Below are 16,592 nucleotides of genomic sequence, written 5' to 3' on the forward strand. Positions count from 1 at the left end.
TGCAAGGCCCCGTCTTCTGAAGTGTGGTTACTGCACAGTATTTCTTCCTCATTAAGCCACAGTTCTTGCCTTTTTATAGAACCATAGCTCTTGCTCTGTTGGTTACGTAGTTAATGACACTGGTGTATATGTTGTGTGTTACAAATTGCTACTATCTGTGCTACTAATGGCTATGAGTCTGTCCTCTAACTTACAGCTTCTACTTGGTTCTTGGACAAAAAGTATGTGCTAAACATATGGTTATAGGTCAATTAATCTCTTTTTACATCACTTGTATCTTAACAGGTTAATGAAATTGTGATACATATCGAATAAATAGGTTTAACTCTTATCAGACACTTTTTTTGTACAATACAGCTTTTAATTATTTAACTTTCTTTCTTTTTTTTTTTTAATTGGCTCCTCCCATGCTTTGCTGAACCCAGAATATGCTGGTAAATATCAGAATTTCTTTCTTTTTTTTTTTTTAAGAAAAAATGAAAAAAAAAAAGGAATAAAGAAAGAAAGAAAGAAAAAGAATGAAGGAGAGGAAGAGAAAGAGGGAGAGAGAAAGGGTATATTGCTTTATTGTCCAGGCTAGAATGCAGTCTAAAAATAGGTATTGAAAACCTCTTTTATGCCAATAATTGTGCTTAACAATGGAGATAGGAAGGAATAAGGGAAGAAAAAGCAGCCAACCAATATTTCATTTAAACCTATGAAATGCTATGCAATTACTGAGGAGTGAGTTACTTCCAATTATGTAGTCACTTTTGGAATAGGTGTGATGTGGTACTGATAAGAATGTGTGTTTTGTGTATTTGAAGTGGAGAGTTCTATGAATGTTTATTAAGTTTACTTGTTCCGGGTCTGAGTTCAAGTCCTGGATATCCTTGTTAATTTTCTATCTTGTTGATCAGTCTAATATTGACAATGTGATGTTACAGTCTCCCACTATTATTGTGTGGGAGGCTAAGTCTCTTTATGTCATTAAGAACTTGTCTTATGTATCTGGTTAATTATTTAACTTTCAAGTTTAACACCCAAATATGAAAGAGAGCCAAAGTATTTCCAAGAACTTTATAACACTTGTCTCTCAGAGATAAATCCTATATGAGATATAAAGTATGCATATTAACAATTTATAAAATAATCCAATGAAGATTTTGATCTAGATTTTGAATTACTTTCAACTGAGAGTCTACGAATTTATTTCTCAGAATCCCCGGATACTCTACAAACATGCCCTTATAAGCCTACCCTGCATCTTTATCTTCATCAGTATTATCTTTCAAGCAATGGGTAGTCCTTTGGGAGCATTAATTGCTAGCTATCTCTTAGCTACTTAAGGGTAATCTTGGAACAATTACCATGCATTTATGGGAATGAGACACTCATTTATTTATTGCCTTTCTCCTAACAGTCCCATAGCACTTGGGTCAATATGATAACAATATAAACATGCCCACTTATCTTTAAGAGGATTATTCCTTTCTCCATCTCTACCGCTCACCTCGGTAGCTCCACACCACCCTATATGGGACTCACTCTTACAAGTTAATGCTATAATGGCGATTGCCACTTAACAGTTTGCTGAATCGATGCTTTCTCGATCAGTTTTCCTATAACAGATATGAGATTTTTATTTATTTTTTCTTTTAAGAAATGGAACAAAAACCTTGACTTGTAGATCATATAAATGTGGCTAAGTAGAGGTAACTGGTCTCATTTCTAGATGAGGTTCTTAGAGTTGTAAAGCAATCATCATGTTGGTTGTTTGGATGCTTATGTGAAATAAGCTATTTCAAACGGGCAGGCAAGTACCACAGAATATCTTATTAAACCTATTTAGTTGATGTAGGATAAATGATTCCCACTATTTCACAGGGATATACATCTTTTTTTTTTCCTTTTTATATGTGTGTGTCTGTGTGTGTGTGTGTGTATGTGTGTGTGTGTATGATTGAGAAAGGATAGACGTGTGATTCACCTATGAGAATATGTGAATAAAGCACATAGGAATACAGGAAAAAGACATAAGTTGATTTATTAAAGTAAGAAAATAAAGGTATGATACCTTTTAAACCTTTTAATTTATGGTTGGACACTCACTTCCAGATATTTCATGCATAAACACACATCAGAGGACTTCAACACCGTACTTAAATTGTGATTTAAAATGCTGTGCAAATGTTCACAACCCAACTTTAACATCATATTTTTATATTTTGCCTTCCAGAAATATATAAAACAGAAGGAACAGCTTGAAATGTTCATGTTAAATTAATAACAAGGAAGTCAGAAAATACAAAAGAAATAATTGACATCTATTTCTTCTCTCTATCTCTGTTTCTCTCTTTTAGGTCATAATCTTTACCAGGTATTATCGCATAGCTGGCTGTTTCTAAATTTTATATTTTAGTGGCAATTAATATCACTCTACCTGAATATTTTTCCCATTTTGAAAGGCAGTATTATGTTATTTAATTCATATTGCTATTTATTTAATGTTGTTCAATTCAAATAAGATAATTAAAGTATAAAACTCATTCAAAGGGATATAGTAAAAGGGAAGAAAAAAGCATGGGTTTTAAAGTGAGACAGACTTCATTGAGAACATCAGTCATGCCATGTACTATAGGTTAAAGGTTCTTATGTGGGTTAGTTAACCTGCTGGGCCTCTGTTCCTCATCCTTAGAATGTAGATGATGATATTAATTAGGGTGGCTATGAGAATGAAGTGGTAACATATATGTATAAAGTGCTAGGACATATATTCCCAATAATGAATACTATTTAATGTGGGTTACCGTACTGCACAAAGGGTGCTAAATGTGTTACACATTTACAAATTTAATTCTTACAGCATTCTTGTGGAGTAGGGGTCAATTCTGTCCCATTTTACAGATGTGGAAGTAAAGGATAGAGATGTTAAATCATTTACCTGTAACTGCATAATTCTTAAGTGGCAGGAGCAGAATTCTAATTGGGGAACATCTGTCTGGTTATCTATTTCTGTGCAACAAACCATCTGAAACTTAGCAGCTTAAAACAACAACGATTTAATCATCTTTTAAAATTTATGGGTTGATGGGATGGAGGTGCACGGTTCCTTTCCTGCAAAAGATGTGGACCACAGCTACAGCTATCTAATAGCAGTGGTGGTGGAGCTGTAACAATGGAGATGGTTCGCTCACAAGGCTGGCATTCGGTGCTGACATTCTGCTTGGAGTTCAGATGTGTACATTGGTTGGATCACCTCAGTTCTCTTCTTTTACATATATATATATATTTTATTGCACGTTAGGTTCAAATTATATATATATACACACACTCAGTTCTTTTATATATTTATATATTTTTTGTTGCACTTTAGGTTCAAATATATATATACAGATATATATATATATATTATTGCACTTTAGGTTCTGGGGTACATGGGCAAAACATGCAGGATTGTTGCATAGGTACATATATAGCATTGTGGTTTGCTGCCTCCATTCCCCCGTCGCCTATACCTGGCATTTCTTCCCTTGTTATCCCTCCCCAACCTCCCTACCCCCCCGCTGTCCCTCTCCTAGTCCCCCCCAGCAGATCCCAGTATGTGATGCTCCCCTCCCTGTGTCCATGTGTTCTCATTGTTCAACACCTCCCTATGAGTGAGAACATGCGGTATTTGTTTTTCTGTTCTTGTGTCAGTTTGCTGAGAGTTATAGTTTCCAGATTCATCCATGTCCCTATAAAGAACACGAACTCATCGATTTGTATGGCTACATAGTATTCCATGGTGTATATGTGCCATATTTTCCTTGTCCAATCTATCATCGATGGGCATTTGGGTTGGTTCCAGGTCTTTGCTTTGTAAACAGTCCCACAATAAACATACATGGGCATGTGTCTTTATAATAGAACTATTTATATTCCTTTGGGTATATGCCCAGTAATGGGATTGCTAGGTCAAATGGAATTTCTATTTCTAGGTCCTTGAGGAATTGCCACACTGTCTTCCACAATGGTTGAACTAATTTATACTCCCACCAACAGTGTAAAAGTGTTCCTATTTCTCCACATCCTCTCCAGCATCTGTTGTCTCCTGATTTTTTAATGATCGCCATTGTAACTGGCATGAGATGATATCTCAATGTGGTTTTGATTTGCATTTCTCTAACGACCAGTGATGATGAGCATTTTTTCATATGTTTATAGGCCTCATAAATGCCTTCTTTTGAAAAGTGCAGTACTGCATGTGGCCTCATCTTACGGATTGCCTCCAGTAGGCATAGAGACTGGGTTCCAGGAAAGAGTGTTGCAAGAGGGCAAGCTCCAATATACAAACATGTAAGATGCATTCACTTGCATCACACTTGCTAATGTCCCATTGACCAAGGTTTGTCACATAGAAAAGCCCAGAACCAATGTGGGAAATAACTATACAATGACATGAATACTGAAAGGCCCCATTAACGCCACTAAAATAATAGCCCACCACAACACCTGTCATCAGAAGCATTCTTTTTTGTCTTCCAAACTTTCATAGCTGTCAGTAATCTACTCATTTTGGGTAGCATGTTGGACAATGCCTTGTGAGAAGGATTTAGCAGTTTCAGACACAGAGTCAATTACATCACTTTAGTAAGTCTTTATACTTTCCTGCTTCCAAATATGACATAAAGTTTCAATTTTTAAAATGATTTTTAAAATAAATGTTAGTTTTATGAAAGAAAAATGCCTCTCTCAAGGATTGAAGTTATTTTTGAAAGGCCAAATCTGTATTGGATTTTATATGTATAATTCTTAGTGAATAAAGTAATGAGAAATATTATCATATTTTATGCCCTGTCATTATTCAAATGAATGTGAATATATAGCAATCGATTTCTTAGAGTTTATGGCTAATTTTGGATTTTTAAAGACATTTCCTTTCAAAGGAATAAACTTTTTTCCGTTATTTCTGTGAAAGAAGAATTTTTTACTTGAATTGTACTGGTACCAAAACAGAGATATAAACCAATGGAACAGAACAGAGGCCCCAGAGGCAACGCCGCACATCTACAACCATCTGATCTTTGCAAACTTGACAAAAACAAGCAATGGGGAAAGGATTCCCTGTTTAATAAATGGTATTGGGAAAACTGGCAAGCCATGCAGAAAGCAGAAACTGGACCCCTTCCTGACACCTTACACTAAAATTAACTCCAGATGGATTAAATACTTAAACATAAGGCCTAGCACCATAACAACCCTAGAAGAAAACCTAGGCAAAACCATTCAAGACACAGGCATAAGCAAGGACTTCATGACTAAAACACCAAAAGCATTGGCGACAAAAGCCAAAATAGATAAATGGGATTTAATTAAACTCCAGAGCTTCTGTACAGCAAAAGAAACAATCATTAGACTGAACAGGCAACCAATAGAATGGGAAAGAGTTTTTGCAATCTACCCATCTGACAAAGGGCTAATATCCAGAATCGACCAAGATATAAAACAGATATAAAAGAAAAAAACAAACAAACCCATCCAAAAGTGGGCGAAGGACATGAACAGACGCTTTTCAAAAGAAGACCTTTATGAGGCCTACGAACATACGAAAAAATGCTCATCATCACTGGTCATTAGAGAAATACAAATCAAAACCACATTGAGATACCATCTCATGCCAGTTAGAATGGCAATCGTTAAAAAAATCTGGAGACAACAGATGCTGGAGAGGATGTGGAGAAATAGGAACACTTTTACACTGTTGGTGGGAGTGTAAATTAGTTCAACCATTGTGGAAGACAGTGGGGTGATTCCTCAAGGACCTAGAAATAGAAATTCCATTTGACCCAGCAATCCCATTAGTGGGTGTATACCCAAAGGATTATAAATCGTTCTATTATAAAGACACATGCACACATATATTCATTGCGGCACTGTTTACAATAGCAAAGACTTGGAACTGACCCAAATGCCCATTGATGATGGACTGCCTGAGGAAAATGTGGCACATATATACCATGGAATACTATGCAGCCATACAAATCGATGAGTTCATGTCCTTTGTAGGGACATGGATGAATCTGGAAACCATAATTCTCAGCAAACTGACACAAGAACAGAAAATCAAACACTGCATGTTCTCACTCATAGGTGAGTGTTGAACAATGAGAACTCATGGACACAGGGAGGGGAGCATCATACACTGGAGTCTGTTGGGGGAGAATAGGGGAGGAACAGTGGGGGGTAGGGAGGTTGGGGAGGGATAACGGGGAGAAATGCCAGGTATAGGTGATGAGGGGATGGAGGCAGCAAACCACATTGCCATGTATGGACCTATGCAACAATCCTGCATGTCCTGCACATGTACCCTAGAACCTAAAGTGCAATTTTATATATATATATAAAAGAATAAAAGAAGGAAAAAAACTTTTTTCATTTAATGTAAAGTAAAATAATTTACTTTTTATGCCATTTATATAGGTTCAATGCAGAACCTTTTGTTTGTAAGTTTTACTGCAGTTAAAGTATTTTATATTTGTATATGACATTTATTTCTAAACAGAAATATTTTACCTTAATGACCCAAAACACTCAAAGTGTTTGTTCTGTTAATACTGACTTTGCAACCGAATCAACCCTGTCAATCAATGAGGTGACAGATGTCACAGCCAGATCACCCTCACCATTGTGGAAGACAGTGTGGCAATTCTTCAAGGATCTAGAACTAGAAATACTATTTGATCCAGCAATCCCATTACTGGGTATATACCCAGAGGATTATAAATCACTCTGCTATAAAGATACATGCATATGTATGTTTATTGCGGCACTATTCACAATAGCAAATACTTGGAACCAACCCAAATTCCCATCAAGGCTAGACTAGATAAAGAAAATGTGGCACATATATACTACAGAATACTATGCAGCCATAAAAACGGATAAGTTCATGTGCTTTGCAGGAACATGGATGAAGCTGGAAACCATCATTCTCAGCAAACTGACACAAGAACAGAAAACCAAACACAACATGTTCTCAGTCATAAATGGGAGATGAACAATGAGAACACACGGACACATGGAGGGGAACATCACACACTGGGGCCTGTTGGGGGGTGGGAGGGCTAGGAGAGGGATAGCAGGGGATGGGTTTAGGGGAGGGATAGCATTAGGAGAAACACCTAATGTAGATGATGGGGTGATGGATGCAGCAAACCACTATGGCACGTGTATACCTAAGTAACAAATCTGAACATTCTGCACACATAACCCAGAACTTAAAGTATAATAAAAACATGTTGACATTTCAAAAAAAAAATACATAACCCTTTACTCTTGATTCATTACTTCAAGTTATGTTAGCAATGATTTACAGGCAATACCATGTCAAAGCTGTTTGGTGACCAGTGCAAACTCTGACAATGTCATAGCCTAGGATTAAGACTCTGAGGGGGAGATAATCAGAAGATGATATCTGAACTAAGTTATTCTTTTAATGACTGTGGTATTAATATTAAAATTTTTTCTTTTCTTAAAAAAATGAGACAGGTATGTAAAAGAAGTAATGAAGAAACTCAGTAACTTACTTTTTGTGACAACACCTTCTAGGCGAATGATATTTGGATGGTCAAACTGGCCCATGATACTAGCTTCTCTTAGAAAATCCCTTCTTTGCCGATCCATGTGGCCGCCTTTCAAAGTTTTAATGGCAACTGGGATCTCTCTTTTCCCTGGTGTCTTCAAACGCCCACTACAGACTTCTCCAAATTCACCTTAAAATATGAACAAAAGCAGCTATTTGATTAAACCAAATACTTAGCGTTTCAGAAGAGTAAAACCGTCATACAGTGACATCCATTTTTCACATAATGACTGTTAAGTATGTCATTTTCACATAAACATTTCTTTCTTAAAAACTAAGTTTATAAGGATAATATACTTGATCAGCAACACTAATGAATAATGGAATGCACTGTCATATGATAGAACACAGGAAATACCATTGATGGATATCTCTGATCTGCTGAGAAATTATGACTAGCAGAATGTGTAATGCTAATGTAATTCTATAGAAATGCAATCACAGCATAACGTCTCCTGTTCCTGTTCTCAATGCTGATATATGGGCCAAATGTTTACTCTATTCAGGGAATCCATCAGGCACCTGTAGTTAATTTGATCTCCTAGGTCATATGACTGGACATCACTGACAGTTAGGAATCAATGTTAGGTTCAACTGATGTATGAACATATTGAAAACACCTGCACTGAACTCTACTATAGCAAATTATTATACTGGCTAAATCACAAGCCACGTGGATGGAAATACAGATAAGGAAGATGAGATATGGTTCAGCATTGTCTCCATTGGGTAGATTAAACAATCACCAAATATTTAGCAAGCATTTATTATATCTATATCCAGTGCTAGAATGTTGTGAGTTTCAAAGAAGTATAAGACTTGGTCTCTGCTTATAATCTGGTAGGAGAATTCAGATGAACATAAATGAAACACTTAAGAACTTAAGAATAAATTGCTGTAAATGCTGTATTTGCTAAGTAAGAACAGTGAGGGCTGAAGACTTCCTGGAGAGGATGGAACTTATGCTGGACCTCGAGAGATGAGCAAGATTCAGGTATTTGAGAGAAGCAGGACATTCAAGACAGGGTGCATAAGGGAGTAAAGGAAATGAAGAAAATCATTCAAAGTTCCAGAAACAGTAGAGAGAATGACATGGACACAGGGCAACAAGGAGACAGGAGGGCTTATTGTGGATAAAAGGTAATGAACTTTCTCAGTGCAATGCAATACATTCAACAAACTTTCAAATTCTAGACTCTTAACTCTTCTAGAGCTCATTACCCGTATTTCCTTAAGAACATGATGATTGATTCTCAATTTACTAATATATAAAGTGAGAATAATAAAATCTTCCATAATTCTATAACCTCTTTTCCCAGAAGGATATTGGGAAGATCAAAAGTGACAATTTATGTCAAAGTGCTTATAAACTGTAAAGTACTATTCACACAGTGTTTTAAGTTATCAAAATCTTTGGAAGGATGAAAGAAATTAAAATTAAAATATCTTCAGTTGGTCTATTAGCAGTTATGGCCAACTGTAAGACATAAAATAAGTTTAAGCAAAGAATATCGAATGAAATTTTGCAGTACAATGGATTTCAATTATCCTCACTTTCTTTGGACAGTTTATCACAGCCAACTAAATGCTGACTATGCATGAATATTAACTACCTTTTGGTGTAGGTACTAAGATTTTTTAGGTAAAATAAATAACTATTGGGAGGCCAAGGCAGGCGTATCACAAGGTCAGGAGATTGAGACCATCCTGGCCAACATGGTGAAACACCATCTCTACTAAAAAATACAAAAATCAGCTGGGCGTGGTGGCGCATGCCTGTAGTCCCAGCTACTTGGGAGGCTGAGGCAGGAGAATTGCTCTAATCCAGGAGGCGGAGGTTGCAGTGAGCTGAGATTGCTCCACTGCACTCCAGCCTGGTGGCTGGCAACAGAGAGAGTCTCTGTCTCAAAACAAAAAAAAGAAAAAAAAAAATAAATGACTGGGGGGAGACAAGGCATAAGTTTGCGTCCAAACAATTATGTGTACACATGCCCATTAGAAATAGAAAGCAGTCTAACAAGAGAATTTATTCTATTTATGTTAAACAAACAAGCGAAGAAACAAACAAACAAAAACCACTGAAAATTCAGTGCGTATGATATTAGGGTTTTGTAAATCTTGTAAGAATCTGGCAATAAACACAAGAATAATCTTTTTTTCTTTTTTTAACTTAACGATACTCTGAAGCTGTTGGAGGATGAATTACCTTACTTCACAAGAGAAAAAAGAAGTTGTAGTTTTTCAGTTCTGCTCGTAATAATACAATGATTTAGGTAATACCATGTCAAAGCTATTTGGTGACCAGTGCAAACTCTGGTAGTGTCCTAGCTTAGAATCAAGACTCTGAGGGGAGATAATCAGAAGATGGTATCTGCACTAAGTTATTCCTTTAATAACTGTTACATTATTATTAAGATTTTTTCTTTTCTTAAATAATGAAAGTAGGTTTGTGAAAGAAGTAAAAGATTTTCTCTTTTATGTATATAAAATTTTCTCTTTTATGTATATAAAAATGCCGATTGACAGAAATTTTCAACATATTTCTATTGAGATCCAGAACCTTGAGAGAAGAGGTGGGTATGTATGTTTACACTAATGTCCGATACAATCAGGCCTATTACGACACTTAAAATTCATCCTCAGATCATTCATCCTGGTTTGTTCTAATGAATATCCAGAACAAAAAAAAAATTTATTTTTCCTTCTTTTTTCTTTTATTTTGTCTAATAAATCTGATAGTATGTATAAACATTCAGCAATATTTTAAAATCCCTCACCTGCCATGAGCCCATAATCCATGTGATTTTTCTGTTCACATTTCATAGAAATTCAAATAAACTTTTGAATATCACGAAAGAATGAGAACTCTGTTGGTATTTTATCAAGACAGACAAAGTGTTAATTTTCTTTGGTTTTCTGTTGTCTGAAATTCATGTATCTTATTAACACCAGGCAGGTGTTGTCTTCATGCCAAGCTTTGCATGATCAAGCTGTTATCACACTTATTTCAGTGGTACTAAATACGGTCGCCTCAATTAAAGATCTGAGACTCTTAGTGTATTCTTTAGCAAAGTCCAAAAAGCTCAGTCACATAATGTATTAAAACTGTTATCTACAGTAGGCTTGAATGAATCAGACATATCAGGCAGACAGGAAAAATATTTTAAATTAAATGCATAGTTTCAGATTTTGCTAAAAACTGATTTATTATGTCATTGACCTTGTAGCAAAAGTAGAGATCCCGTATAGAACCATAAGTGATAAAAATTATTCCTCAATAAGATCTGTGAACATTTATATATACTGATTAGTACATAATTAACTCTTCAACTATAGGAATAGGGTATTAATTACCTTTTTTTAATTTTCCAATACATAGTTGTAATCATTATTACAAAGCTAAGTCTTACATAATGTTATCCTGTGCTGGGTCTAAGAAATTACTATATATTTTATTCTTCCCAATAAACCATTGAGGTAGGTACTAGTATTATCCCACTTTATTGGTAAGCTAAGTAACGTACCCACAAAGACACAGCTAGAAAGTGTAATGTCATTTGAACCTAGGCTATCTGCCTTCAGAGTCCATGCCTGTAACCTTTATTCTCTGCTGCCTGAGTTGCTTATCATTGTTAATATTTTCCTGTGTTGGTATGTTAAATCCCCAACTGGTAGCAATGGTGGCTTAAAACCAACTATTGTATTAGTGTTCAAATGCATGAACTGGATATGAACAGACGGTTGGAATGATAAAACCATATCCTAGGAATGTTTCACTATTAAGCAGAAATGGAGACCCCGCTCAAATATGTTATACGTTAGATGGTCTGGAAAAATCACTACAGTCTAGTTTCCAGAGAGCAAAGAAAATTATATCTAGGATAATTGATCTTCTGCCACTGACAGCACATTCACAAGCTAACAACCCCATGTATCTCCCTGGATGCTGGTGAAACATTCTTGGACAAGCAATTTTGTTGTATGTTATACAGGGTCACATTAAAATATCAATTACTATTGAACTTTTCATATACAGTCTATATAATTGAACTAAATCTGTGAGGGAAGGGTAGAGGCAGTGAGGGGAAATCTGTCTTGGAGGACCACTGTATCAGGATTCCTTTGAGGCTTTCCAAAAGTTTACTTCCCATGTTCTGAGATTCTGGTACTTCCTCCATATTCAACCCCTAGAGAGCACTGATGCAAAGAGCCATGCTCCTGATAGTTTTTATCACACCTCTTGGTATGAAATGTTTCTTTGCTCATACTTGCTGTTTCCCTCAGACAGGAATGCTCTCCCCCTTTCTCTCCTGTCTGTACTCTCCTCAGTTCTTCTCTATGTGGATGGCTCCTTATTAGTGGTAAAGGCTGAGCTTTGATATCCATCTTTCAGAAAACTTTCCTTGACCAACTCATCTAATTTAGCCTCCCACCACCACCAGGCTCTTTTAACTGTAAAATGAGCAGACTCTGAGATTTGGAAACTGGCCTGGCTCTCAGAGATATGTTATTTTATTCCCCTGCTGGAAATAACACCAACCTCAGGCTACTTTGAGACCATGATAAAATGAGACACAATAGGGCCACTTAATAATTTTGTCTAAGTACAGACAAAGGCAAGGTCATCGTGCCACCCAAAAATACCAGAAATCCTGACTCTTGTCTAAAATGAGTGCTACTTTTAAGAAACAATTATAGCTTTATTCTCATATCTTGTCTTCCCTTCCTATAGCTAAGATTCAGTAATGCACTATGGTTCAAGTCCTAAAATTAAGGCCCAATATTATTGGCTTCTGTGATAGCTGAGGGCATCTGAAAGGGATTTAAATAGCCCTACTGTATTCTTCTCTACTCTGCTCCCGTAAATAAGGTTTCCTAGCCAAAGAACCTGAGTAATCAAATAGATCAGGTCAAGTTCCTCATCACTGAGAAGTAAGTTTCAGTTCCATGCCAGCCTGTGGAGTTATTCAAACAAGCCAATCACATCCTGAATATCAATGAGTAAGAGTACCCTCTTGATACTATAAAACCTGCATCCCATACCTGTGATTATTCATGATTTTTCCCAAATGCAACACTTATGTGTCATTGCATGGTGTCTGGTGTCTCTCTCCTCTGGGCTGTAAATGTATGTGATTAATAAATATGCATAAATCTCATCTGCCTAATATAGGGTTTGTGTTTGTTACTTTCCATAAGTATTTCCCTCGGTATGAAATCCTTCCCTCACAAACAGGGTAAATAGGAAGCAATTAAAACAGATATCCAGGGGATGACACAAGATGGCAGAATAGGTGGTCACCCACTTGTATTCCCCACAACAAAAATAATTCTGCACCCATCCATGAACAAAAATCTCTTTGTGGGAGCCCTTGGATGGGGGTATGAGGTTGTGAAACCCTAGTGGAGCCCACACCCAGGATTGTTGTTTTGAGACTACAGACCTGCACCTGGGTGGCAAACCCAGCAACTGCACACCCAGCTTCGGACCCATAAACAACCCTACTTTCCAAAGGGCTTAGTTACAGCCCTGTTTGTCCTTGAGCCTGCTTCCAAAAGCACTTTTGGTGCAAAGGGCCGGGAGGAATCATGCACATTAGTGTCTAACAGACAGACCCATCAGTTTTGTCAGTGAACCCAAAAGCTATCCTGTAACTCAGCTCCAGCCCTGTTCAGCTGTAATCCTAGCCTAGTACTTCTCACACGGGGACCTAGAGGGAGACTCGTCTATCTATATCACCTGGACAGGCTTGCGTCCTCTGTCTCACAGCAGATCATGAAGGGGCCCTATCTCAGCTCTAGCCCCTCTCTGCCATAGCCTGGGAGTAATCTCATCCATAATAAGAATGGCTGGGAGACTCATCCATCTGTGCCACTAAAGACTGTCAGCCTCCATCCTACAGCAGGTCCTGAAGGGGCCCTGAATCTTGATTCTAGCCCCTCTTAACAGCAGCCTTGGAACAATCCCAATGGCACAGGGTGACTAGCCCATCAGTACTAATGGGTTTGACAATCTCCATTCCATAACAGATCCTGAAGGGACCCTTTCTAGGTACCAGCCCTTCTGCAACAGCCCTGAAATTATTCCACCTTGCAAGAAACTGCTAGAGATGCTCTTGGACAGGCTTGCTGGCCTTCATTCCATAGAAGACCCTAACTGGGCCCTAAATCTCAGCTCTAGCCCCTCTCAGATGTGTCCATGAGCAATTCTGACCATACAGGGATCTTTTGGGATTCTCATCCTGCACTGCCACTGGGTCAGGCTTGCCAACATCAGTTCCACAGCAGACTTAAAAATAGCCCTGAAGATTCGTTTCAGTGCCTCCCAGCTGTGGTCTTGAAGCAGTTCTGTCCAGCTGAAATCCCTCCAGGAGACATGCCTGTCAGTTTCCCTGACAGGCTTTGCCAACCTCTGTTTTGCAGTGGATCCTCAAATGGCACTGGATTTAGGTCCAGGCCCCTTTTGTCTTCAGACTGAGAGAAGTTTGGCCTGCTTGGGCACTCACAAGAAGGCGTGTCCCACAATACCCATTCAGGCTGAATCCCTTACCTCTGCTGCACTGTGGATCTTTAAATGGCCCTATAAATTGGTCCCCACCTTTTAAAACTGCAGTTTGAAAGCAGGCTTGCTCACCTAGGAAACCACTGTATACACACCTATTCATGACCCCAGAGATAGGGCTAAAGATATCAGCCTTGGTTGTATATCAAGAAATAACGATCTTGTGTCTCAGTTTAAGTTCATCTCAGCCACCAACTTGTACAGTATGGCCAGGAGAGGTACTCATTTAGTTATCCAACAGGAGTCCTCCCAGAGACCCAGTGGAAGCCATATCCATCACTGCACGTGGAAAAAACTCTGCAATCTATGAACTTGAAGCAGACCTTTATCCTCGTAGAGCCAGACCCAAAGATCAAGGTCCTGGAGACAGTCCAATCTGCCCAGAAACCAAATGGGGCCCACACCAACTACAGTCTCTGGTAACAACCCTGCCAATTGCAGTTTCCACTGTAGACCCAGTATCAGGCACAAGACCTGGATCCAATGCCACTCAATCATGAGCCCAGAGGTAATCTCCTCAGCCTCAAGACCTATTAGGAGAAAATTTTAATTTGCCAAATCTATTGTATAGAGAGTGAAAGAGGAGTTAGCTCCTTCAAATGCAGACAGAAATGCAAGCCTATGTGAATAACAAAGAATGAAGCAAACATGATACCATCAAAATAATGAAGCCTTTACTAATCAATCCCACCAAAATAGAGATGTACTAATTACTGGAAAAAGAATTCAAAGTGCTCATCTTAAAGAAACACAATGAAATTCAATAAATACAGATAGACAACTGAAAGAAATGAAGAAAATAATGCATGAATGAAACGAGAAGTTTGACGAAAAATAGAAACCACTGAAAAGAACCAAACAGAAATCCTAGTGCTGAAGAACACAATGGCAGAACTGAAAAACTGAATAGAGAGTTTGAATAGCTGATGTAATCATGCAAAAAAAATTAGAGATTGTGAATTTGAAGACAGATTATTTGAAATTAGCTAATTAGAGGAATTTTTAAAAATGATTAAAAAAGAGTGTAGGTACATATGGGACACCATCAAATGTACAAATAAAAACTTTATGAGAATATCCAAAGGAGAAGAGAGACAAAGGAATAGAAAACATTATTTAAAGAAATACTGTGAAAAAAATCCAAATCTTGGGAGGGATATAAACATACAGATTTAGGAACTTCAAAGGATCCCAAGGAAAATAAACTCAATAAAGAATATTCCAAAGTTCTTGCTGCCTTAAAAATTCTTTGTTTCTGACTTTAACATTATTATTAAATTATTAAAGTCAAAAACTAAGAAGCTTTAAGGCAGCAAGAGAGAAGAAACTTATCATATAAAAAGGATTTCCCCTAGGACTATACATGACTTCTCAATAGAAACCTTGCAAGCCAGGAGGGAGTGGCATGACATATTGAAAGTGCTAAAAAATAAGTTAACAAAAAATACGACACACAGCAACATCGTCCTTTAGAAATGAAAAATGAGATCTAAGACAAACAAAAGCGGAGAAAATCCATCATCATGGAACTGGCCTTACAAGAAATGCTTAAGGGAATTCTTTGAGTTGAAATAAAAGGATAATAAGTAAAATATAAAAACATACGAAAATATAAAGCTTACTAGTAAAGGTAAACATACACTCAAATTCAGAATATACTAAAACTGTAAAGGTGTTATGTAAATCACTCATTAATATAATAGTTAAAAGACAAATTTATTTAAACAATTATAGCTATAAATGATGAGTTAGCATATACAATATAAATACACATAAAGCATTACATCAATAGCATAAAATCTGTGAGGGAGGAGAAATATAAGCATAGAATCTTTGTGTGCAATTGTAGTTAAGGTACTTTCAGCTTAAATTAGAATACTTTAAGATGTTTTATGTAAGCCTCATAATAACTATAAGGAAAAACCTCTGGCAGATATACAAAATATAAAGAGAAAGAAATTAAAGCATATTACTACAAAAATACACAAATCACAAGGAAAGGCAGTAAGATTGGAAGAAAGACACAAAATAACTATAAAACAGTCAGTAAAAAATTAACAAAAGGCCTATAGTAAGCTCATATCTATCTGTAATTATTTTAAATGGAAAGAGATTATATTCTACAGTTAAAAGAGTATCTAAATAGATTTAAAAAACAAGATCCGACAGTATTTTGCCTACAAAAACTTATTTTAGCCTTAGGGACACACATTGACTAAAAGCAAAAGTGTGGAAGAAGAGGCAGATAGTAACCAATAGAGCATGAGAGTGATTATGTTTGTATTAGATCAATAGACAGCGGGGGTGATTACGTTTATATAATTGTTATATTAGAATGACTTTCTTGGTCGGGCATGGTGGCTCAAGCCTGTAATCCCAGCACTTTGGGAGGCCGAGGCGGGTGGATCACGAGGTCAAGAGATTGAG

At 37.0% G+C, this 16,592-nt stretch overlaps 1 protein-coding gene across 3 annotated transcripts in view; it reads right to left on the reverse strand.

The window, feature by feature from the left end:
• The window catches only part of EPHA6 (EPH receptor A6), a 991,737-nt gene that overhangs the window by 219,648 nt on the left and 755,497 nt on the right, over positions 1 to 16,592 (reverse strand). For all 3 annotated transcript variants that reach the window (XM_012474152.2, XM_012474154.2, XM_012474153.2), the window contains one exon: positions 7,548 to 7,733. In XM_012474152.2, coding sequence (XP_012329575.2) covers positions 7,548 to 7,733 — 186 coding nt within the window. The remainder of the gene's footprint in view (positions 1 to 7,547; positions 7,734 to 16,592) is intronic.

Source organism: Aotus nancymaae, unplaced genomic scaffold (assembly GCF_030222135.1).
Source record: "Aotus nancymaae isolate 86718 unplaced genomic scaffold, 86718_ANA_hifiasm-v0.15.2.pri h1tg000022l_1, whole genome shotgun sequence".
Lineage (NCBI taxonomy): Eukaryota > Metazoa > Chordata > Mammalia > Primates > Aotidae > Aotus > Aotus nancymaae.